We start from the raw sequence: 27857 nt of genomic DNA, 5'->3' as shown, positions 1-27857 counted from the left end.
ACGGTATCATATAACATACAAATTGGTTATTTATATTAAACAGCTATATAACAGTAATCTTAATGCCGAAGTCCAATATTATAATTTATAATAATATAATATTCTTAAATTCGTAGGTAGTAAAGTTAATTCAATATATAAAATACGCACGTAAAAACATTATCGTACAGGTACATTTAATATTTATTAAATGTTTTTATATAATCCGGATTTTCTTATGAAGGTTATCATATTATATTTTTTAATGTTTTCGGTGTTTGGTCCTAACTTCTAATGCTTCGTCCATGTTGGGAGGGATGTTATTTTTTTGAGGTCATTGATAACCTATTGATAGCACTTTGTTATTATATGTTTAACTGTTAGGGTAATACCACAGGTTGTACACTGGGGAAGTTCCTATTTAACTATTAGGAACTTGTGTGCTACCTTGTATCCAAAGACGATTAATTAAAAAATTTTCACATCTGTTTAGACTGGTATTTTGCCAATCATGAATTGTGTTTTTAATTTATCTGATTTTAGTTTGTTGTTTCCACCAGTGGGTTTGCCATTTTATTTGGTTTTTAAAATGTCGGAATATTATGAGGTGTTTAGAAGCTGTATGCTATTATTGCAACTTCATTTTGTGGTTTATCTCCCATTTCCTTGCCTTTAATATTTATGTTACCAAATAAAGGTGATATATTTTGTACCCCTTCAGCTTTTAACTCAATGATTATTTTTTTATGCGTGCATTTTGCGATATCTGATGTGAGTGATGGATTATTGTGTTATCTATTATTATTGGGAGGATGATCTCTGGCTAATAATATAGATAATAATTAATAATTTAAAATATAATTATATGATTGGGGGCAATGGTGGTAGGTACTCAGAGGATAGAGTGTACGGGCAGTGGTGCCATGGACTTTCGTACACTGGTACGCGGCACACACGGTTATTGTTGTTTAACGACAACATTTATAATATATCAACAATAGTTTAAACGAATGAACCCAACTTTCACTGAACGTTCCAAGTTTGTATCACCACAGGATCCTAATTTAGTAGTATAAAATACTTTAGAATTTGAAAAAATTGTTTTTACAGGTGTACCTATACATTAGAAAATTCCAAAATTCAGATTTTGAATAACTGCATTAAGTATTGAAGATAAAGCAATGTGGGTGAACATGATTGGTGAAAACCCTGTATAGTGTATATAAGTTTAATGTGCTATTCTATCTTAAGATAAATAAGAAATTTATTTTTAAATTTAAAAATATTGAAAACAATTTGATATTTGTTATTTATTTTAAATTAGTTTTATTTTCAATATGATACTGAATGTTTATTCACAAAACTTGGATCACTGCACATAGTATACTATATTTTTTTAATATAGCTTACCTACCATTAATGTTAATGTGAAATTAAAATAAAAATAACAAATAAATAAGATGTTTACAATTTTACTTTGAAAGTAAATATTAGATAAATAAATATTAATTTGGTAGAACTCATTTCCGTTAAACAATTTATTTACATACATAAAAAAAACTAAAATTAGAATAGAAAATAATTTCGTTTTATTTAAATTCTTATTGAGTAAGTACTTGAGCATTGATATTTATTTTGGAATAATTTTATCTCAATCTTAACCAAATGCGTCTTTAAATCATTATGCTTTGAAAATCACAAAAATTGACAAAAAACTACCTATTTCAAATTAAAAACCATTAAATAAGGTATATATAACAGATACAATCTTACTGATACTCAGAATATCACTGGCACGTATCTAAGACGTTGTTATCTTTATTTATAAAACTTTTATATTAATCAATTTGTTCAATAGGTATATTATAATAAATAATATACGGGACGGAGTGGCTGAGCGGACTAAAGCGTCGGTTGCGACGCAGTCGACCCGAGTTCGATTCCTCGGCCATGGGTGGCATTTTTCTTCGGAAAAGTTAAGGTGTCCGGAGAACAAGTATCGCCATCCCCCACCCAGGCATGGGAGATACCTACGGGTGCCCAATCAAAAATTCTGCCAAACAAAACACACACGTGTTCCTCTCCCTACCGACTTAATAACCTACAGTAAACTAAAAATAGCTAATGGCCTCAGCTGCCGGGTTCTCAAGATCAATTAAAAAAAAATAAATAAATAATATATCAATATAATTTACTTCGCCCAATTCGAACTGTTGGTTAATTCATTAGATACTAATTTTATTAATAAAATCGTTTGTTATAAGACATATTTTGTCTGTCGTCAAAAAAACCACGAAAATGTTTTTATATAAATATAATTAGTATACTATAGAATTCTATTACCTATATGAAATAGAAATGTGTTTAAATTATTACTTAAATCGCAAATTAATAGGCATTGCTGAAAATTAAAATTTTAGTAAAACTAGTAAAAGTGAATCTAAAATTTGGGAGAATAATAATATGTAACTCAACTATACATACATATTTATTATGATAAAATATATTGTAATTTTGAATTTATGTACTTCGGCTATCTCAAGTAAGGGTACCACTGAGTGACTCCTTCCATCAAATTTTTCATGTATTTTTCATATTTTTCTTTCTTCTATCTCATATTCCTATTGTTCCTATAAAGGAATAGATTGTATAGAACGTATAAAAAAAATATATAATTTTCCCAATAATTGCTTTTATTATTAATTATTCATTGAAGTTTATAATTCTAGGTAGGTACACTAGAATTCAAATTAACTTATGGTTTATTTTATTATTTACACATAAATGATGCTTAAGGACTTATGTTTTCCAGCATTAATTATGTTATTACATTGAAGTATGCGTCATAATTTTTATAAATTAATAAATAGTTAATTAACATATAAAATAGTGAACTGTTGTTGGTTCCTTTGCATAAGCTATGAAAATTATTAAATGTATAGAAGATATCAAAAGTTTGCCTAAAACCATACTTAGTTAAAAATGTGTTATCCAAATTAGGTACATCGTTAAAATACACAGGAACTATCATAATATAATAATTAATTAACTACTAGCCAATATAATCAAAACATTTAGGTTTGAAATAAAATAAAACAGATAAACAAACGCATCTCAATAGCGATAGTAAGATTTTAATTACGATAATTATTTTTGTTTCTCAATAGTACTATAGTAGACTTGCATCAATAATTATTAATTACTTAATTTTCGATTTCCAAGTTTTTAAATGATTGTGTAAAAAATGGGTAAGTTTCACAATATTGAATATTCGTAACGGACGTCTTTTCGTTTTAATCATATTAATTTTAACAACCCACAAAAATATAATATTAATAATTCAGATTTCAAAAATAACGTTATCTTAATATTATTTGAAAACCTTAATATTATATTTACAGTAGATACCTTTGTAAAATATTCATCTATATCTCTATATAATATGATATAATAAAGCGGTATAATAGTATATAGACGGAGAAAAAAAATATTATTCAAATGTTGCATTTAAAAATGTATTATTCATACTCAATGACAATATTTTTTTATTTTCATACAATAAATTTAAAATAATAAATACAATTAATATAATATATTATAATTTACATTTTAATATTATTTTTTTCTTTTATATCCTTAATATGGTTTTCTACCGTATTTAAAATATATTATTTACATATAAAAATATTATTAGCAATATACAATTTATATGGGTCACAACCATTTTATTTAATTATTTTCATGATGATATTCATTATATGTTTAATAAATCATTATATTATATATTTATATTGGATTGGTGTATTTTGTATTTCATAACGTACTTATTGTACACGTTCAAGGTTGAATATCAACGTCTTGTCATTTTAGCAGCAGAACTTGTTTTGTATAAGCCACATGGGCATCAGAGTACAAGTTATTTAGGTTCACCTAGTATAATAATCGTTTGATAATATTTCGCTAACAAATGCGTAATTGAATAGGTATAGCATTATTGAGTTTATAACCTCGTTTAATTAAAACTTTAATGGCATTCACATAATAGGTACGTCAACGTTACAAATATCAGGTGAATAATATACAACAAGTTAACGTTGATTTCCCCCCAAGGAAATGAGTTTCCTGTAGGAGTTCTAAGTTACATCCCTAAAAACTTTTTACAACTAATTATATAATTATTTTAATACGTCAAAGAATTATTTTTGTTTGAGAAATATTTTTTAATTTACCTAATATGTATACATAAATATAAAAACAATATATTATTATTATATAGACCTATATATATATATATATATAAATAATGCGAACTAAATTGTCTGATAACCGTGAAAAGTTGTACCTACTTTCATCTTTCACCTTAACATTTTGTACAACTTTTTACACAATCACTGATACTATTGTCATTGTGTAGTCTTGTTATTTAATATAATCAAAAATAAATAAGCGAACAACGTGAGTGAATTTCAGCTTGTAGCGTTTTTCAACAGATTATCATTTGTTTTGAAATATTCTTCAACAATTTTCAAAATTGCGTTTGTGTTCTAATAAGCTAATATAATAATTGTATCGCTTCATACGATATGATCCACTGAGATTTACCACTTTCCAGTGTTAACTACAAAATAAATAACAACAGGAAAACATTACGGATCACCTTAGTCCATTTAATAATGGGTAGAATACACATATTAGCTGACAGCTATTCAAACATTTTTCTCGGTTGATTGCTGTAGGCAACAGCTATAATGCTATTATGCTATGTAAACATAAAACAATTTTATTACCGTGCAGAAACAGAAGTGAATACAAGTAAGCACAGTATTTATTTTAATATTTGGCGGTTTATGAGGTTTAGGACATATTCATGGCAACTAAGGTTAATATTAGTCGTGGCCCATGATTAAATGCTTTGCATTCTCGATTCAGAGAGAAATAATTTGAAAATGTTATATTAAATAAAGCCCAAAAAATTGTACTTTCAATTGCATAATAATATAGGTATTTCTATGTATTTAATCACGCAATTTATTGAACAGTTTTGAAAGCGTTCAATAATATTATTTTATAGTTTATGCGGATTACACGAAATTTCTTTGCTCGTAACTTATGTTTTTGATACTTCATTGACGACAATCCTTCGTCAAACGTTTCTCGTAATAACTATAATTTCACAGTGTGACGGATTCACGTCATAGTACGTTTTTATTGCTTTAAAATAATATTACATTTATCTCTTTTTACACCTACACGCGTGTACGGTGTACCTGCCTATTACACACGTCTATGACGTTTACTAGCGCATACACCTCCACGTATATATATAATAGGAATATACCTACCTGCGTACGTTTTCAAAAATATAATAATAATATTGTGCTCATTGTAGGCACATAAATAAAAATTACATACACACACACACGTGAGTTAATCACCGGCTGTATAGCTGTATCATTATATACATATATCGTTACGCAAGTAGTGTGTGCACAAGTCGCACGTTCCAACCCATTCCGGCTCGGTTGTGACGTCCGTATACAATAATATTATGTTCGATGTGCTTATGTTTACCCAGATTAAAGTGGTAAATGGGTAGTGGTTCGTATGTTTTTGCCCGTGTCGCGTGCAAATCAAATTGTCCATAGATCGCGCGACTCGATAGATGTATAATAATAATATATAATGATATGATGTTCCCATACCTATACAATACACACAATATTCTGCAGTGGCGTCCGTCGCCAGGGGTGGCAGCGGGGTGGTTTTGCCGGTGGTGAGCGGGTAGAGGGGCGTGAATGGTGTCGGTCGGTCGGAAAACGATAAATAATAAGAACGCAAATACGGCCGGCGACATACGTCTGACCTAAAATGATACGGTACGCGCGTATAATATGTACCGAATTGAACGGAGCCAAACTATTATTATTGTCGAACGTGGCCGGAAGTGTGCAGGGGCTGTCGTTATACCGAAGGGGTGCAGGGCGGTTAAAAAGACACACACACAAACAGGTCACACAGGAAATCATAATTTATTGCTTTTCTTTCCATAAGTTTTTTATTATTATCATTTTTTTTTTCGTGTCCCTCGTTTGCTACCACCAATCCTCCACACACACACACATTTTGGAATAATAAAATAAATGGAAAATATCATATTAGTACATACACAATACACATATTACATTATATACTTATAATAATATGTGTGTACAATCGTCAATGGCACGCGTGTTTGTACGCGCGTGTACCAGTGCCGTTGTGGTCGTAGTCGCGTCCCACCTCATAATATAATGCGTATAGCGGCGCGATTTGTCGTCGTGTTGATTGATTGACGACTCCGTTTGTTTGTTATTTGTACATTTCGCATTGCGTAGATTGCTATTATTGTTACTGCTATTATTATTATTATCATTGAAAAAGTTGGAGGTTTTTTTTTCTAATTCATTGTCGATCCCTTTTTTTATTATATTATATTAAAATATGTATATGCGAACCTATATAATATATTATGACATGTGTGTTTGTGTGTGTTTGTTGATAATATAATTGTAAAAGTTACCCTCCACGGCGGTGTTAGTGACAAAAAACTATTACCTAATGTTTTTGAAAATTTTTTTTGGCATTATTTTAATTCATTAAAAACAAAATTCTTAATTTTTTTGATTTTTTTTACAACTCGTATTTCAAATTCTTCTGTCCGATGTAGATTATTTTTTAGGTGTACTTCGATACTTCAAAATCGATGAAAAATTTATGAGTTGGGTATAACTTGTGTCTTATAAGTATTAATAGTGTAACTGAGCGGAGGCTACAAGATTACTCAACAAAATGTTGGTTCACTATTCCACTCGTCTAAACTTTAAATACTTATAACAATTATAATAGGTAACTAATAAACTACTCGTCCGAAATTTGATTTTAATAAATCATAATACTTCAAATAATATTTTGTTTTGGAATATGAATTTAAAAATGTGTATTGTCATTCAATAGAGAAAACAACTTGAAAAATTAGAACGATAACAAACAGTTGAAAATTATGTAAAAGAATTAATATTTTCAAAAACGTTAGTGTTTTCTGAAATGATGAGTGTCTTATATTAAATGGATCACTCCGTGTATCAATATATCATATTATAGTGAATCGTTGATTGTCATATTTGTGATTCATTATATATCTACTCGTGCATATATATTATATGGGTATATAACATACCCAAAATGTTATAAAATTATATCACATACCTACCTAATATTGCATTTGAAATTTAAATGTAGTTTACTAAGTACACACACGCGCGCACACAACTCACTTATGTATACTCAACGCACACTTTAGACACGACATTAATTTTTTTTCTTGTTTCGGAATTTTTACCATCACAGGAATATAGGATTCATTTTTCTGGCGCCGGTAGACAATTTAACAGTTTTTGAAGAACTATTTTTGGTTTTTTAGTACAATATAAATAGTATATAATATAGCGTTTTGATTTATACTGTATGTACATAACCTATATATCCTATAATATTCTATATAGCTGTGTAGGTACCTACCGCATAAATATATAATTGAATGATTTGATTAGATTTAAAATTGAATGTCATATATTAAAGTTTTGAAACAAAATGTATGAAAATAATATTAAGATCCGAGATGGAACAATGTATTAAAATAAGTAATAACTTAATCGTCTTAAACGATATAATTACGTGACAGCAGAAAGTTTTTCTTCAAAATATACATTTATCGTGGTGCTCAATATTGTTAGAATAACCATCTTTTTGATTCAAAACTAATTTGAATTAATACTTTACCTACCATTAATTAGTAATTACGAGATTTTTTGGTATTATAATATTAATTACTACCTATTATATATTATATAATATAGTATTCAATATTATACAGTCCAAATTCCAACTAATCGAAAAGTTAAATGATTAACACCTTTTGATGTACACTAATATTTAGTAATAACTTTTATGTATAACTATTTTTCAAAAATCAATTACCTACCTAAACGAATTTCATTAAAGTCTAATGTTTCGTAGTATAAATAATAATATAATTAGTAGTAATTACTAGTAGGTATAGTATTTAAACACACTTTTTATTCATTATTTACTTAACCTATAAGTACATTTAATCAAATAAGTATTTCATAATAGTCGTGTTGTTTTTTTTTTATATATAATGTTATGACAGTGTACTATATTTTTTTTAAATTTTGGTTAAATTATATGCACATAATAATATATAATAGGTATAACATAATATATACAAGTCATTTAGTAGCAGTTTTAGTACTCCTACCCGAAAATCGACGTACTTAGATAGTTAGACAAATTAACTTTATATGTTTTGAGCAATAGTATTTTTAAACGGTCGATGTTTCGTTAACTGTTGAAACTTGAAACTATCAATTAAAAACTATAAAACCTACCCACAATAAACTTAAATTCGCTAGACTAAACCGGTGTGAAAAATAATGCACCGGGATGGACCATATAATTTACAATTTACATGGTTCATTATTCCGGTGCGGGATAATGTGGAATAATTTTAAGCCAGTCTAGTTTAGTGAATTTCTAGATGTTGTCCCACGATTACACGTACTACAGAATTGTACTTTAAAAATAAAATTCGTTGTCTTATGATATTATTATTTATAAACCTACTTATTCATTTTATTATAATATTTATTATTCTTAAATTAATATTGAAGCAACATATTTTGTATTGTTGTTTTAGATTCTGAGCGAAGCGATAAATGTATTGATTTTACAATGATGTGTGTTTTTTTTTTATTTTATTTTTTTATTTTTGTGTCTGTTATCGCCTTTTAGGACAGTAAAAATGCTTGGATTTTCTTCAACAGTAACTTTTCTGATAGGAAAGTGAAACTAGTTGGTACTTTGGGGGGGGGGGGGTCAAAAGTAAAAATTTCCCAGTAGTTTTCAAAAGCGACGTGAAAAACAAAAGAAAAATTAAGGAAAAACGGGAATTTTTACGCAAAATCTGTTTTCGAGAAAATCGATTTTGGTTTTTGGTGTAACTCTAAAACAAATGACCGTAGGGACATGAAATTTTGACTGAATGTTTATATTAGCATTGTCTACACACCATCAAATTTTGACTCTTTTTGAGCTGTTTACGGACATTGTCAGTTTTCAATTTTTTTAGTTTTTTTTTCTATAAATATCGATAAAATTTTATCTGTTGAGTAAAAAAGCTTGAAAATTTAATAGAAGGCTCCTAGGTTATTGTTTCAAAGGCAGATGAAAAAAATTAAAAATCCTTAGTCACAGTTTTTCTTTATAAGCATTTAAATTTCAAATTTTGACAAAATACGGAAAAATCACGAAAATTAGCAAATTATTTTGAGTTGAGAATTCGTAAAAAATTTTCTTTTTAAATCTAAGATTACTCATAAGTTAGTCTACCTTTATCAAAAAAAAAATGTCTATAAGAAACTTAAATTAAATTTTTATGAGCGCCTGAAATTTATATTTTTACAACGTTTGATATTCACTCGATATCTCATGTAACGATTTTCTTATTTTGTTGTAATTAAAAAACGAATGACTGTAGATACTTGAAAATTTCACTGAATGTTTATATTAGCATTTTCTATACACCATAAAATTTTGAAAATAATTTGACTCTTTTTGAACTGTTTACGGACATAGTCAGTTTTCAATTTTTTTAGTTTTTTTTTCTATAAATATCAATAAATTTTTATTTGTTGGGTAAAAAAGCGTGAAAATTTAATATAAGGCTCCTGATATATCGTTCTAATAGCAGTTGAAAAATATTAAAAATACAAAGGCACAATTTTTTTTTATAAGCATTTAAAGTTCAAATTTTGACAACATTTATCAAATTTATAATTTATTAATTATTTTGTAGTGAAAAATGTATAAAATGTTTAACTTTTATGGCTAAGGATTGGAAATTTAAAACAAGGCTCCACGTAAATAGGTTATATATAAATTACTTTATTCACAATAATATTATGAAATATATACTTACTACTTAGTTATATCATAGGCTGACTGACCGTTTTCGCTCAAAATCGTTTTTCTTATACAATGATATTATATCGTTGAATTCAAATTTAACACCATCCATTACAGTGACACACTTGTAACCTACTGTACATCAGAGCGACATCCACTTATCCACCTTTTTTTGGTTTTATTTAAAATATATTTTATAAAACAAAATATTTCTTTTAGACATATGTAATTTCCGCTACAATATTATTATTTAAATATTAAACATTATGGTATTTACCTATATGTTTACATTTACTCAACACATGATTAGAAAATATCTAACTAATCTTAGCTCTACTCGTAGTTGGCTGTTACTTGTTATTAGTTTTGATTTATAAGATCAGTACTTTTTAAACTATTTTCCCATTAGGTCCCCTTAATTTAATGTAAAAATGGCAAACCCTCCCCCCAAATTTGTTTTACCTAAAAGTTACTATTAACCTAAAAAATTACGCTCATAAACGTTATAAATGCTTATGGTCTAAAGAAAATTGTTAAAATAAAATAAATATATACAAATGACTTACGGCCCCACAGTAATATACTAATGGCTTCGAGTTTGAGGAGCACTGCTGTATAGATGGTCTCTGTATGTGACTAGACTAATTTCTTTTAGTTCTCTTAGTTGAGTTATCAGGGATGGTTTTAAAGAATTTAGTATTGGTAGTAACATCTTTTAAGCTGTAGGTTAAACTTTTACGTATGAGTTCGACTGTGGGGCGACTTTTAATTTCCTCGCACAAGCGACGAAATAATTTTTTTTAGATTTAATAACATTAGTATAAATGGAGGTAAATTTGTTGATTTCTTCCTTCTCTATATCCATACTCATAGAACTGAGGCTGTCGAAATCATCTTCAACTAATTCACCTAAGGTACCATCGAGGTTGTTTGTTATATAGGTATATTGTGAAGACGTAATCCTCTCGTTCATGGACTTTGATTTTGGAAAAATGTTTTTACAGGTATCTTTAGTCTATACGTTCTTAATAGATTAAATTGTTAATAATTTATTCATACAAAACATATAACTTCACAGAATCGTTCTCGTTGGATTAATATATTTATTAAAACTGAACCTCACAATTTTAAGCACTGGTATTTTAATTTTTTTCTATTGGTGTTTACGACTATGCATTCAAATAATTAATTTATAAATATACGTCATTATACATTAAAAGTATTTATATAACCTATTTATTACAATTATTACAATAATTGTAAAAATTATTTTATTTTATTTGAATAAAGAATACATTAATAAATTAATATTTATATATAATTCGTTTTCTTTGAGTTGCAGATTTGTTTTGACGAGTTTTAATCAAGTTTAATATTATTACTTTTGTATACTATTGTAAATACATTAGTTTATATAACATTATATTTCAAAAAGAAACCTAATAAAATATTTGCCTTTTTAATTTCTCGTTTTTAACATTGTCACAAATAAAATTGTATGAAATTGAAATAACAACGATTACATTTATTATATATTATATAATCTGTACAATATTGTAATAAATGGATATTTCTCAATTTCTTAATACAAAACTGTATTATATATATTATTTTTTAAATGTCGGAATTTATTGTAACCTGTATAAAGAACAATATTTAAATTCAAGTTCAAAAAATATTCAGTTCAGTCATGATTTCTTTAATATATGATAAATAATTATAATATTCTACATTTTGAGTTCAAAAAAACCGTCATAGTACTTGAAAATGTATACCTAATTTAAATGTATTATTACATGTCAATTGTACAATTTAAAGATAAATTACTCTTCTTTTCATAATACTGCATACATTAAGCGTCGTGCAACCTATGATTTAAAATAGAAGTGTAATTATTGTACTAATACTACTATGAAAACAACTGTATAACATTTGATTAAAAAATATATATAATATTGTGGTATATTGTAATTCGTGAAAATCAAATATTATGCAATAGGTTATCTAAATATAGTAAACACATATATATTTTTTTTAATTTTAAAAGTTAATCTATAAATTAGTTAATATTATTATTAATTACAATTTACAGTTACCACTGAATTACATAATTCTCATTTTTTTACCTATTATTTATCATTATTATTCAGAATACATATAATTGGAAGTACTTACTTATATGGAATACAGTATACAATTTTAGATTGTTTAAAAATAAATGTTTGTCAAACATGGCGTGTATAATATTATATTTTACTATTATAGTAAAAATAAAAAAAAAAAAGTTTCAACATCATTTTCCTTGAAGATTTAAAATTTTAACTACTAAAATTTACAAACAGACTATACACATTTATGAGCATACTGTGCGCACGATTGAAATCTAATCCTTTACCAGGAATTACACAACATCACAAACGTTTAAATAATGAAGATCGATAAAACAGAACAATGTAGTGTTTAAACCATATATAATATAGTGTATACTAGCTAGAATTGTTAATCCCCGTCATGTGCACTTATAATAATAGGGTACCTATGGTGTAATGCTACTATGATAATAATAGTACCTACCCACCGTAGATTACTAAGAGTAGTATTAACTGGATATTTTTATCATTATTTTAATTTTTCAAAATACCTAAAACCGCGTAATTTGATCAACGGACCTAGTTAGTGCCGTTGAATAGGGGGGATAAAATATGAAATATGTCACGAGTCGACAGTAAAAAATCACAAAACGTGTTTTGTCTTGTGGATTGTATTTTTACTAGTGACTACAGCCGCCATTTACAATGTAGTTTGATTAAAAATCGAAATATTATTGTGATAATATAATAATATTATATATGTATTTATATTATCATCAAACGTTTTATTGATATCGATTATCGATACACTGCAGGCAACAACAAAAAAGTGTTGGTGCGGGCATGCAGTGCATTGAGTTTTTGAATTGGCACGTCCGATTTATGTGATGATATTGTTTTGCTTATTTATACTAATATGATTGTTTGTTTTTCTTTTACAGACAAGAACCGTAACCGGACCAGAATACGAGCGCAATCGAATGATATTAGAGACTCGGCGTTCTTATCGAAGGACGAAAGTACGTCATAACCGTTTGTGCCGAACCCATAAAATTACATTTCATCTCCCGTGATTTTCGTATTCATCCTATGTGTTCAGTAGGGTACAGAGTGCGCAAAAAATGTATAATGCACCAATACTACAATGCGATAATGTTAAGCAAAACGTTTACCGTCTAGGGGAGGTTTCGTTCTGATTGGATTATTGTGCGAGTGCGTCAGACTGTACACAACCAATTTAAAATGCTTAGGTACATCGAGAAGTTAACACAGATTTATTTTTTCGTTTTAAGTAAAAATAAAAAAGGGAATAAATAAAAAAATTATAACCTATTTTTCACTTATTTTGTTTCTTCAACTCTAAATAATAATAATAAAAAAAAACAAACAAACAAACACGGCTCATAACTTCTGCTGTAGTCCTGTGTGTCAAACACACTGAGTCGTCAAGAGAAAACTAGAATATAATTTGCAATATAAAGAGCGAAGACCTTAAAAAAAAGGTTCAGATATAATAACGGTAATAACCTAACCCGAAAGATTCTTATTTTCTTATTTTTTTTCCTCATGTTTATAATTTTTGATTCGCCTGGAGCACACATTTTTCGTACACATAAAAATGAGGCAGTTTATATTTTTCACTAAAACTTTTAGTAGATACCTCGGTAAAGTTTTCTTTTAAAACAGGCTATTACCGTTTACCGTATTCGAAGAGAGCAAGTTTTATTTTATACTTTTGTATTACTTATTACGTTATTTGAATATATATATATATAATATATATTATATATTCATTACGTACTGTTATATAATGTGATTTTAATAATTGTTCGACACAAACTACATTTCATTCATCTCTATCAGTTTGATGTTTTCTGTAATAACTGTTGTGCATAATGTGTACGTTTACCATTTCAGATTTGTGTTAACATAAATTGAAACATTTAATTGCGCTACTGCAATACGCATAAAATACATAGATGATAGATCCTACTTGATGAGCGTCTTAAAATAATAATGTAATAATAGTGTTTTGATAAAATGTATGGTTATATGAAGAAACAATAACTAATTTATCAGTCAGTCAACTTAACTAGGTACCTATAAAAGATGGATAAATTTCAATTTATAAAATATTATACTCTTATAATGAATTTTTGGTTTTGAATTTTCATTCACCTTTACATTGATTGATTGATTACACATGGTTTGAAGTTATAAAAGTTAATTAATTATTCAAATAGATATGGTACAATGTAGATAATGTTTTGTCCATAAGCCACAAACTTTACTTGGCTCCTGGTGAGTCCACATGTCATGTGAAGCAATTTTGTTTGAACCTAAGCGTGTTTTCACTTTACTGACCTTAAAACCATATGAATATGTGATAATATTGACCACTCAAATACATGTAATTCTGACTACTCCTTTGTGATAATAATCAACCAGCCATGAAACTCAAGTCACCAATGACATTTAGAACAATCAGGACACTGAACAATGAATTATCTTGGGTCTTAATAAATATAGACGCTTCACTAATCTATTTTAATCTTGAAATGGGTAATTTATGCTATCGTTCCTTAATTTATATTATGAAGAATAATACGATAAATCCATTATAGTGTCATGTATATTATAATATCTCTACCTGTACGTTTTATACAGAGATATGATCTTTTTACGTTATGTTTAATGTTTAAACCACTTACCTATTTAAAACGTATTTATGACACCGAAGGAATAAAAAAAAACAACACCACATGTAAATGTCTCATCTGTTATGATAGCAATTCAGTCATTATACTATGAACACTGGAACGAGACTGTTTGACGTCAATATATAAAACATTATACATTTTTGAGTACCTATACATTGTTATAAGCGAACAACATGCATTTTTATTTCATATCCATTGACATGATTGTTATATACAATATATATAATTGAATTCAGAATTAGTGAAAGTATAATACTATAGTAATTTTGTTAATGTATTACGACTGCATAAACAATAATAAATAACAATTAATCCGTAATTTTTACAGTAAATCGTCCTGCAAAATATTTTAGTTCAATAATATTTAGTGACGTTTTTGGTGAAAAAAAATTATTTATACATTAATTGCACTAAAATGAAATGGAATGCTAAAATTTAATTTTTTTAACCGGAACTGTGTCCCGCACATTCCGTTTCATTCCGAGCGTACTACAGCAATAGAATACTGGAGAGTGTTAGAATATGTGTGCTGATCAACAACGTATACCTATGGGTTTTATAGCACGGGAGAAATTATTACTCCTCGAGGAACACCAAAATTAAAATTGTTAATGTTATAATTTGACGCTCAAAATATGTTTTATAAACTGGTACAAAGTAGCGTTGGACGTTGGTTTAAAATTTAAACACTGGATTTTTACGCTTGAACAAAAAGCATGAAGTATAAAAAGTATATGAGCCATGATTTTTTTTCTTACAAAAGCATTTCCAGTTTATAATGAAATAATGTACCAATAGGTATAATAACATAATAAAGTGACTTATTACTCTGACAAAATAAATCAAAATGTTATTTCCTCCTCTGTACACCTATTTAGTCACCTAGATAATACTATATATACCTAAACTCTATAAGGAGAATTACTAATGGATGACTTCTCCCATCAAGTGGTACATGCAGTGCTCGAATTGATGGTGGACGCAGAGGGACGGAGTACCCCAACTAATTATTCAGACATTTTAGCATACCCCTATACTATTATTTTTAAAGGGAACGCACGGGACGCTTCATCGTTCTCTATTTTTATAAAAATGCGCGAGATACCATCATAATTTGTCTTATGAAATATTATTTCATAACCACGAATCTATAAATTAGTTAATATTAACTAATTATTACTAAACTATTAATTAATTTACTTGTATTATCATTTTGAGTTTGTTATTATTTATAACTATAATATTATATATAATAGGTACTTACAGTAATAACTACCTATGTCTTATATTATTATAACTTGTATTTTTTTTTTTTTAATTGATTCTTTTTAAATATTTTATAAAGAGTAAATTAAAAAACTGTGTGGGCTCAATAACTGCTCAATAACGTTTAACAAGTGACGAGGACGCTTTTTTTTAAGTAAAAATAGTCTCTCTACTTTTGCCAAGTCGAGCACTGGGTACATGTAACAAATTATTAACTGACAATAATTTATTGTACAAACTGTGTGTATACACTGTTTTTCTTTTTTCTAATAAAAATAAGGTATGATATTTAAAGTTATTTTGAAAAACTATCTATGATAATATAGTTATTTTTTATCATCGGGTCGAGACACCGGCTCACTATACCGTCATGATTATTTAATATTGTAGGTAGGTAAATAGAATATTTTTATTTTATTTTGTTCTCATAAATCATAATACTCTCTATATGCGTCGAGAAACACTTCATATTGATAGCTCACACTTTACTGTATCGTTTAAACAATCCAGAATCATCCTCCTCCTTACAGGTAGTTTATAAGAACCTAACCTAAGTTCGATGTTTAAAATTATAACAATAATTCTACAATCCAAATTTGAAATACCTTTGATTATGTACCTTCTCACAAGTGCATTACGCAGCATTTCTAGTGGCACTATACTCTATAGTGTAACTATACAACCACACTGTACATATTCAATTGTCAACCAACTCACGCGATACGTTTAATTTTGCAGATAGCGAATTGCAGACACATTACGACGACGATGGCGAACTTGAAGAATACGATTCCGGATCGCAAACTCACGAACTAGAGTTTTACACAGCGATATTATGCGTAATCGCGTTGGTGTACGGGCACGAGTGATTCGAAAACACTACAAAAAATTCGTTGTCCAATAAAATTACGATTTCTAATAATGATAATAATTTACTTATACGCATAGATAATATTATTATATAATATGATATGTTGTTAAGTCTGAAATGTTTTTGGTCCTTTCGTGGTTTGATTTTATTTTTCTAGTCCGATCTCTTGGAATAATGTATTGATTACTATGTACACTTGAATTCAACTATGTATAGTAGTATTATATTAATAGGTTATATATAAGTATATAATATACAGGGTGATTCTTTTAACAGTAAATATTATGTATTTATCTTTTTGAAAAGTATTGACGTTTTAAAAAATTTTTTTTGCATAATTTGCATTCGTTGCAATGCCGTATTTAGACATTTTTTGCCCTGGTGTAAAAAAAAATTGGCGGAGAATATTCCGCTGGAAATATGGGAGATAGATCTTCATGAACTCTTCCGATTGTGAACCAAGTAAAGAATCTATTGGTTTTACAATAATGTGTGATTTTTTAAAAATATTGTTTAATAATTTCATGAACCTCTTTTCCCTTTCTGAAGATAACATTGAGTGTATGCAGCTCGAGCCATGCTTATAATTCATCATATTATAAGTTGTTTCTTTTTTTACATATTATTTAGGTACTTCTTGGATCATACTAATATATTATACTGAATAAAATAAAAATAAATGTAATAAAACTATATTATAAACTATGCAAATTAATATTATATTTTTTCAATATACATTAATATAATATACCTAAATGCTTATTAATAATTTTTAAAACAAATTTTTGATGAAGTTATAGGTACTTCAATTATTTTTTTTATTAGTTATTATTTATTAACAATGTTAAGCATTATTTTATCAAGTTTTAATAGGTGGTTTTACACAGGAATTTTAGAATATTAAATGCATATGTTGAGCTTTATAGTGGAAAGTTGAGAGCAGTTTTTAAATAGCTTATGTCTATTGAATCCCACAAATTTGGGAGAAGGAACTATTATAAGGTACCTATATTAATAATTCTCGATCACTGGTAGCTATAAATACACAAGTTGTTTAAATTCCAATTATCAATCATCATAATATTTGAATTTAATATTATATATATTTATTATATTATTAAAACAATTTCAATTTTTAAAGTTTTGATAATTCAAAAGTGAAAAAAGTGAACTAATTGTTTACCACAAAATGTTGGACCCAGGACAAATTTCACCATTCCTCCCCCTAAATTCGGCTCTGATAAAACAACATTTTTGAAAAAAATAAAATATTTATCGTTATCATTTCTTAAGTTTAATTGTTTTGAATAGTAACGTAAATTTTTAATTTCATATTCCTAATCAGAATTTGTAAGTAGGTATTTAAAGTATAAACGGGCGAAGTACAGTTGAGTAACACAGAAATAGGTACCACAAGCAATTTTGATGGACTACTCCTCAGCTGATCTAAATGTTAAATACTTATACGCCAAACAAAAACCTTTTAAATTACCAATAAAAAAAAAAAAAAAAAATAGAAATAACAGCTATAGTTTTTTTTTCAAAAATATTGTTTACGAAGTAAAAAAAACTATTTTCAAAATCGTTAACACTTTTTGAGATAATGCTTGTTTAATGTTAAAAGAATCATACATACAAAAAAAAAAATAAAAAAATTAGAATTAATTGATAGTAAAATAAATATTGTAGTAAAATTATATTATATTACATTATATTCTGTAATGTTATTATGCAGACCATAGGCGCAATTTGGAGGGGTCTAGGGGGGGGCATCGCCCCTCCTAGTTTTATTCAAGCCCCCCTAAGTTTTTAAATATATTCATTCTTAAATCCACCTAATAAAAAAATGATGCTGGTCTGTATTGATTTTATAAATTTAGCCCCCCCCCCCCCCCCAAATCAAGGGTCCAAATTGCGCCTATGATGCAGACGTGTATAATATAGTGTATACATATCATTATAATATATTTAATATATGTATATAATATAATACATGCGTGTGTATACAATACTTTATACAAAGTGACTCGGTTAGTATTGTTTTAAATTAAAATATGTATATTATAAGAAAATAATATTGTTGTCCATTATCGTAGATTCGTTTTAGTGAATTATTTTTCATACTAGTCTTGTCTATTTTTGCCTGATAAAAATGTGTTGTGTCTTGTTTGCATATATATATATATAAGCATAGGCATAAAATTTAATTAGATAACCAAAAAAATTACGCGTTTGTAAAATCACGCTAGCTAAAAAAAAAAGACTGAATGAATGAGTGAGCATCAAGTATATTTTGTATCGTAAACTTGGCTCTCCATTAATAAAATAATAATGAACGTTTAACGAAACTGTCTGTATTATTTTACGACTTTAGATATACGTATGTAACGAACATAAACTTGTACATATCATTTGATGCTATCCATACGGAATTATTTTCAAGTCCGCACTATATTCATTTCATTGTAATATAACGCGATTATGCGCAGTATTAAGTAGGTATACCTACTAATTACTATTATTATAAATTAAAATACTATAATTATCATAACTATAATTATTTTAATAAAAATAAGAATACGATAATATCATCTGCGAAGTACTTACTTACAATACTCTAAAATTTCCCCTGTACATTCCAAATCGTATACCTAAGTTATGATAAGGATTTAAGAAAAGTAATTTAAAAATATTTAGTGGTTATTTGATGTTATTGCATATTATCTTAAAATCTTAAATAAAATGAATACCTTTATTTTATCGTAATGTAAACGAATATCGGTTTTACATAAAATACATTTGTGTAGTTCAAAAACCACATAATGTCATAATATGTTAGATACTTAAAAAAAAAATTTAACAAATTGTATATTAGGGACATTTTATTTATATTTAAAATTAAGACAAGATATATTATATAATATTATAGTTTAATAATTATGTATATACAATATATATATTATATAGGTACTTTATAATATGTTTACTACTGATAAAACATTTTAACATCGTAAAATTAATAATATCTGTGCATTTCATCTGAAATAAGTATTAATAAATAATAATCCTGTGAGATCTCACAATGCTCACCGGCTTGTGCTTAACTGACACGTTTTTTAATGTATAATTTGATTAATAACTATAGCTGTTAGCAGCTTTAATAATTCCAAATGGTTTTATGAAAAACGGAAAGAAGGTAATTATTTCTCATGTAGTCACGTTTGAGTTTTTAACCAATTACTATTTGATTCAAGTCTATAAATAAAAGTGAATTTAGTGCATTATGAGACTTACGGGGATAAAGAAAATATTTATACAGCCGTTCTACAAAAGCAGATCAAATGTTTTCTTTAGCTGTCTTTTAGATATTTTCGTTCATGTTATAGACATTTCACGTTTTTCTTCGTCGACTCTCCTATCATGCGTATTTCACTGTAAAATCTCTTAAAATTGTTATTGAAAACTCTAATGGTTTTCGTTTTGATCGTTCGTATAGTATTGTATTATAATAAATTACAATATTGCATAGGCACTGTATACCGTAATATAATATACTATGTACGGCTATACCTACCATCAAAATGAATTAGCAGTAACTATAGAGATGTTCATTAGCTAATGGTTGATTATTTGTACTTGTACTATAATAAATAAATAATTATATATTCCTAATAAAATATTATAACTGTTTTAAAATATTTTCAATCATACTGTGATGTTCCTATACCTATGTTTCAAAATATTTTTTATTCGTACCTATATTACAAAAATTTGATTTTGATTTGGTTTGGTACGACATTCAATATTGTATAATCTACTATATGAAATATATATTAATACAAAATATCAAATAATATTTACTTATATAATATTATTAATTATAAATATGTCAATACCTAAGCTACATCGGCCGTCATCAGATGTATATTTATATTTCCTTAATCTTGGACTAAAGTCTATATAGTATAATAATATGATGATCCGTGTGGTTTGTTTGTTTGTAACAATGTAACATAATATTTTAAGATATCTTGTACCTATTTTTTTTTTGTTTTAGTTGTACTTAATTCATCAATATTATTATATTACGGTAGGAATTTGTATAATATGCTTTCAATCGCAAATAATCTCACACTTGATGATATGAATTATTGTATATTACTAAACGTGCACATTTGTCCATTGATATAGAAGTAGTAATATTATAAATTGTAATAACTACTTTTATGATTATTTTTGTGTAATAATATCATCAAAGAATAAATAAAGTAATATTACTATGCACGGAACAAATATTGTGGTCGACCCTATCATAATGGTTGATCATTTCATAAATGTAAAACTGTTTTAGTAATTTCATTGCATGGCTAAAAACTATATTACAGCTGTGTATCTAGGTATTGTATTGTATTTATATATTTGAAAAAGTTGAAAATGTTTACCTATCTGATAAGGAATTTTTTTAAATATAAAGTACACATGTTTCTCTAAACTGTTTTAAAGAAAATTAAATTAATTTATAACATTATGTATACGTAGTAAAATATTTTATAGCAAATATAATTGTCTACTTTATGATGTTTATGTGAAGTTAAAAACTCAACAACTCTATTTATAATATAATACAACATTTTACATAAAAATATATGTTCCGGTATTATTGTGATTAATTTTAATTTTACAAAGATGTGTGTATTTTTTTATATTTTTATATTTTGTGTTTGTATTTACACGATTACTTATATCGATAATGCATCATATTCAACTTCAGTATCTTTTCTGGTGGGAAAGTTAATCTAGTTAATACATTCAAAAGGTAAAAATGAAAAACTTACAGTAGTTTTCAAAAGCATCAGGAAAAACAAAAAAAATTAAGAAAAAACCGGAATTTTTACGCAACATCAGTTTTTTACAAAATTGATTTTGTATTTTGGCGTAAGCGTGTACTTAAAAACAAATAACTGTTTATCGTATCTACCTGACTTTTTTACCAAATGATTATTTTAGCATTTTCCATACATTTAAAAAATATTTTGACTCTTTTTTAGCTATTTATATTTAAGTGTAATGATTTTCAGATTACTGACTCGTCATTTATGCCACACTAGGCGAATTCGCTTAGGTTAACAGAACACAGGACCGTTAAGTACGAGCATATTATATATTATTGACATAGCCAGCAGTCGAGTTTGAATCGCGAAGTAGAGACTTTCAGACAGCAGTCGTATCTACATTTTAAATAACATTGATAATTTGATTTCCCATAATAGGTATAATTTTACCTATCATACAGATAAATCAATATAATTCAATTTGTTAAAACTCGTACTTCGCTACTCCTGTGATCTTCAATATACTATACCCTTAAGAACAGGGTTACTCAGGTGATAGTTTATCTACTGTATAATATTAACCTAACCTAACCTAACCTTCTAAACGTTGCTATATCGGGTTGGTTTATGAACGCCGGTCATAAGCTTCTGGGACTTGTAAAGTATAACTTAAAAAACGTTATTTTTATCGGTCCAACAACCAGGTTCTCAAGACCAGTTCGTGTAGTACTGTAGTCTATAACCATATCTTCCGACCGTGTCATATAATCAACTACTCGAGATAGGATTAGGTATAAACATTGACCGGTGTGTGGTGGAGGAGCCGGGAGTTTAGTCCCCAATAAATGTTGCATAGTTACTAACAAAATAATCGATGTTTATTTTTATGTTTCTAAAAATTGTTTAGGTATGTCTTCGTTTGTTTAATAATATTTAAGTTTTATCTATAATCATTTATTATTGCCTGAATACTTAAATTAATCAAATTTAATTTAAACACAAAATAAGAAAATTTCAACATAATATCCAAATCAATTTTCTTCAAACCCAAATTTTTTAATGGTGAACCAGATGAATGCGTTAACAACGAAAATTATTACTATTCTTACGTTTAAAATTTATTTTGTATAGTTATTTTTTCTATAGTAAAATTGTCTACCCTAATTGTCTATTCTAATTTCTAAGTTCAAATTCGGGCAAAATTAAATATTTTAAAATAGAAGAATTTTAGTATTTTTTATGTAATTTAAAAATATTATCCGTGGGTACTTGAAACTTCTAGAGCATTTTGTATAAACATAACATACAATGACATTTTCTAATGAATTTTTTTTGGCAAAATTCATTCAAGCATCTGTATTAATAATGACTATAATAGTAAAATAAAATACTTTAATAAATAATAGCAATAATATCATAAAATATACTTAGTAATATAGGCTGACAAACCATCTTCATTCAGAATCGTTTTTTCGTATACAAAGATTGTATATCATTGAATTGAAATTTAATTATTACAGTGACCTCTTCTAGACACCTAGGTACTGTACAGTAGAGTGGTAGCTATTTTTCCACTCGTTATGGTCTTTTTGTTCTACTTAATATATAAAATGATACTATATTTTTATTTACTATTAGATAGATACAAAAAAATGTCCAAAACATAAAATACAATAAAATATGAAAGATGCCATCAATACCTATTAATATTTTTTATACCTAATAAAAATAGTCAATCCTTGTACACTAAATAGTAAATAATGTCTATATATGTATTCATACTCTATATTTGATTTTACATTAGACCATTTAACTATTGGTCTCGGTACTCATTCCACATTCACTTAGGTTCATAGTTCGGTTTGGTCGTGACTATTGGTTGCACCTAACCTAACCTAACCGGTCGGAAAATTATGATTATACTAGTATTTTACATATTATTTGTTTATAGTGTATACAGTTAAATGGGAGTGAGATATCTTTACGGTTCATGAAACATAGAATTAATCAAAGAAACTAATTTATTTTGCATAAAAAGCATATTTTTGTGGTTAGAAAATATTCAATATGTTACAGGATATTCGAGAATACCTATAAGTTATAAGTTATAACACAATATAAAACAATTGTTTTAAATATTTTTCCAAATAATATAATAGTATGACAATTATTTTTTGGCACCTCAGTCTACTTTGAAATTGGAAAATTATTTCTACGTATTTGGAGGTATTAACAACAATTTGTAAACATTGACATTAAATATAATATAGGTACCTACGATAAGCGAGTTATTTGTACACCCTTCCGGGTTCATCGTATTATACTTACATAATATAATATAAATCAGTCAATGTAAAATGATCCTTCGGTATATTATACAAACAAAATTTGTCAAACAAGCGTACACCAAAATGACGACAGAACATATTAAAGAACAATACATTGTGGTTAACAGTTGTTATTGTATGTATTAGATGTAGGTAAGTATAAAAACATTAAATTCAGTATAAATATAATATTTGAAATATATAGGTATATAAAATGAATAATTATTAATTAAGAATAATTAAAATATTTAAATGATAATCACTATTAATTTTTAAATTTTACAAAATATTAAAAGAAGTTTTGCATTTCTTAGAATAAAAATATCGTAAGCATATCTGGCATTTCAAAAGAATATTGCCGTTTAGCTATTTTAGACAACATGAAAACATCATAATATCTTAAAAAATTGAATACCTAATTAGTATATTAAGTAGCATGGGCACCCATTAACTGTACTACAATTGTCAATAGATAGGTATATAATAATATAAATTATATAGTATTGGTTACAATTTGAACATAAAAACCATTTTAATTGTAAAAACAACACGCTCTAAAATATTACATTACTTATCGCACACACTGTTCGGTATCGGAATTCGTGCTTCATATCCTTTTAAGTTTTAATCGTATGAACGTTGTTTGTAGAAAAAACATATATAGTATACTACTATATTAGCCTACTTGTACAACTACTACGTTGATATCCAACTGCACGTTTCTGTTTTATTCTGGATCACTAATATAGTCAACAAAATGTTCGTTGGAATAAGATGGTCATTACTCATTAGTACTCATTTCATAATAACTTTCATTATATTATTGTAATTAACCAAATGACGTAATATGTTACCTATTTTAATGATCTGTCGTCACTAGTCAGTTTTTACTATCAGTGGGCGTGAGAGTCGAATGGATCTAAAATATGCATAATTTAAAATGTATTTATCCAGCTTGATTCTAATTCAAAATATTTATTATATTATTTTCTGGTTTAAGATATTAATAATTATCCAGAAATGGAAGTAATTAAGTGACGTGTTATGTATATATGAATTTATAATTTTTACCTGTAGATATAACATAATATTATTACCTAAATTTAAAAAATCGCGTATATTTCCAAATAACATCATATTTACTACAGTTTTTATATTTATTTTATTGTTCTACAGAATAATACCTACCTAGAATACCTTAAATATTTTGTATTCATAAATAATTGTAACTCTTAGTGAGTGCATGCCAAATCTAAGCTCGTTGTACAATGTACATTATTGGACATTGTCAATGGACAATAATCATAGTTATGAAAGTCGTGTCATGTTTAGGAGCAGTATCATTCGGATATTATGGAAGATATGAAAATAAAATTTAGTATTCTAGGTATTATTATGTAGAATTTTCAAAAATTTTAATTTTGTCCACCTTTTCTCAAACTTATTTTAATTTAATAAAACCAATTTATATATTTTTGATTGTGTATGTTAGAAGACATAAAAGCATTTAACATAAAAGCATCAACATAAAAGCTTTAAAATAAAAAAAAATTATGATAAATAGTTGAAAAGTTTTAATGATACATCAGTAAATTTACAGTACCTTACTAGTATATGAAACATACTAATCACTCTACCTTTCTAGACAAATATGAAAAAACTTAAATCCTCAGCAATATTTATAATAATATATTATTATCTACAATGATGGTAGTATAATGTAATATGTATATAATAAATAGAATCGTACACGGCAGTGGTGCGTAGCGACGAAATTAAAGTCACTGGTGGTTTTATAAGTTCACATAAACGACGATAGATGGCACTGCCGTTATCGTCCTAGTTCCTCGGCCGTAAAATATACTGCAAGTAACGCATATACAAGTATCCAAATAGGAAGTTAACCAGTCAATATATACTGAAATAATTATACCAGTGATAAATATTGTTTATATTTTCCTATTCAATGCTCACTACACCTATAAGTAGAATTAGTAAAATTTAAAATGTTAAAAAAGAAAATAAATAGAATAAAAATCTGAATAAAAAAATTCAAATTAGAAAAATTAACGCTAATAAAGTAATAAAATGCATGAAAAGAAAACCTTAATTTAATTAGTAAAATCTTAATCGGATAATAAAGCCTAGATGAATAAAAAAAAGTGAGTGCTGTCATGGTAGAAACAAAGTTTCTTTTCCAACAAATATTATAGATTACAAATACATTTTAGTGGAACCATTCAAAATAAATGTAAATAGTTAAATGTGAAAAATAAATAAAAATGAAAATTGTTATTATTACTACAGTGCAGTGGTGGCTCGTGAGTGCTGATGTTTGGGGCGTGACTTTAAATATAATAGCGCTAGTCATAGGTATAACAAATTATTTAAATATACGAAAATATACATCTTACCATGGCAAAATAGATCTATTTTGGCATGCATCTTAATTTTTATATAGTCGCAGGTTGCAGTAGAAAATGGAAATTAAAATAATAATAATAGAGATTAGCAACCGACGACGCTGTTAATTTTAAAATAAATTACCCAATATAGTAATATATAAATATTTTATTGTATGGACAACGCTGCTGGTCGTCCAAACTGCTCGTGTGTCATGCGTACGGCGTACCCATATGCTCCTGGTATCTGAGAGAAATAACCAGTTCGCACACGACAATTAATGTAATATAGGGCTGGTGGTATTTTTGGTATACCGATAATTACCGGTATTTTCGGTATTTCAGAATAAACGGTATACCGTGATATCATTTTTCCTTAAAGTCCTCGACATTTTTTATTAAATCTATGAAATTTCAAATAGAATCCATTTACACTTCTCAGAAATTCCATTAGAGGCTTGGTATTTCACAGAAAAGCATACATTTCCCATAAAAACATGGAAAATCTCATAAAAACATTGATACTTCTGATTAAATTCTTGAAATTTCCAATTAGATGTAAGATATTTTCTAGAAAAGCACAATATCCAATATAATATAAATAGGTAATAAGAGGCGTGTAGTTTCAAAACCAGCCATAACCAATTTTTAAAAATGTTCAGGAACAACAAAAAACCAAAAAGACCTTACAATTTTACTCTATGATTTTGTAATAAATATGAAATCATGGGTTTGGAATGCATACATACTGTGTATGAATAGGCGTTTTATAAAAATATTATTACAAGAGTTATATACATTTCTAGTTTCAAGATAGCTGGTTTTGTTGCAAATTTCATTATATGGCTAGTTTTGAAGCAAAATATTTTTTGGTTTTTATGTAGATGGCTGGTTTTGAAATTGACATTGCGATATAGGTGATTTTGAAACTAACATAGGAATATTTTAATAAAAAACCAAATTATATTATATTATTATGTCTTACTTTAGACAAACTTTATTGATCAAATTATGATATTATTAATATTATAAACAATATAAAAAATTATATATTTTGCCATACCTCAGACAATAAGACAAAACTAATTTATTAACAATAAAAAAAACTTTTCAATCTGTCATACCTTAGACAATAACTTATAAATTATAATGATAATAATTATGATATTACTTTAGTTACTACTATCATAGCATTATTATTATTATCAATAATTTTTTTGCCGCGAAAAATAACGTGATTGATTATGGCTTGTTTTGAAGTAAACATCGTCAGATGGGTGATTTTGATACCAACTACAATTTTCCGTGGTCAGTTTATACTAGTTATGGTCTCTTTTGAAGTTCAAT

General features: G+C 27.0%; 1 protein-coding gene across 1 annotated transcript in view; it reads left to right on the top strand.

Moving 5' to 3' along the window:
- Positions 1–21594, top strand: part of LOC132948391 (neurotrimin-like) — a 191783-nt gene extending 170189 nt beyond the window's left edge. Inside the window, exons 9-10 of the mRNA XM_061018830.1 lie at positions 13034–13111; positions 16817–21594. Of these exons, the coding sequence (XP_060874813.1) occupies positions 13034–13111; positions 16817–16947 (209 nt within the window). The 3' untranslated portion in view covers positions 16948–21594. The remainder of the gene's footprint in view (positions 1–13033; positions 13112–16816) is intronic.
- The last annotated feature ends 6263 nt before the right edge of the window (positions 21595–27857 follow it).

This window comes from Metopolophium dirhodum, chromosome 7 (genome assembly GCF_019925205.1).
Source record: "Metopolophium dirhodum isolate CAU chromosome 7, ASM1992520v1, whole genome shotgun sequence".
Classification (NCBI taxonomy): domain Eukaryota; kingdom Metazoa; phylum Arthropoda; class Insecta; order Hemiptera; family Aphididae; genus Metopolophium; species Metopolophium dirhodum.
This window is presented reverse-complemented; position numbering and strand designations above follow the sequence as displayed.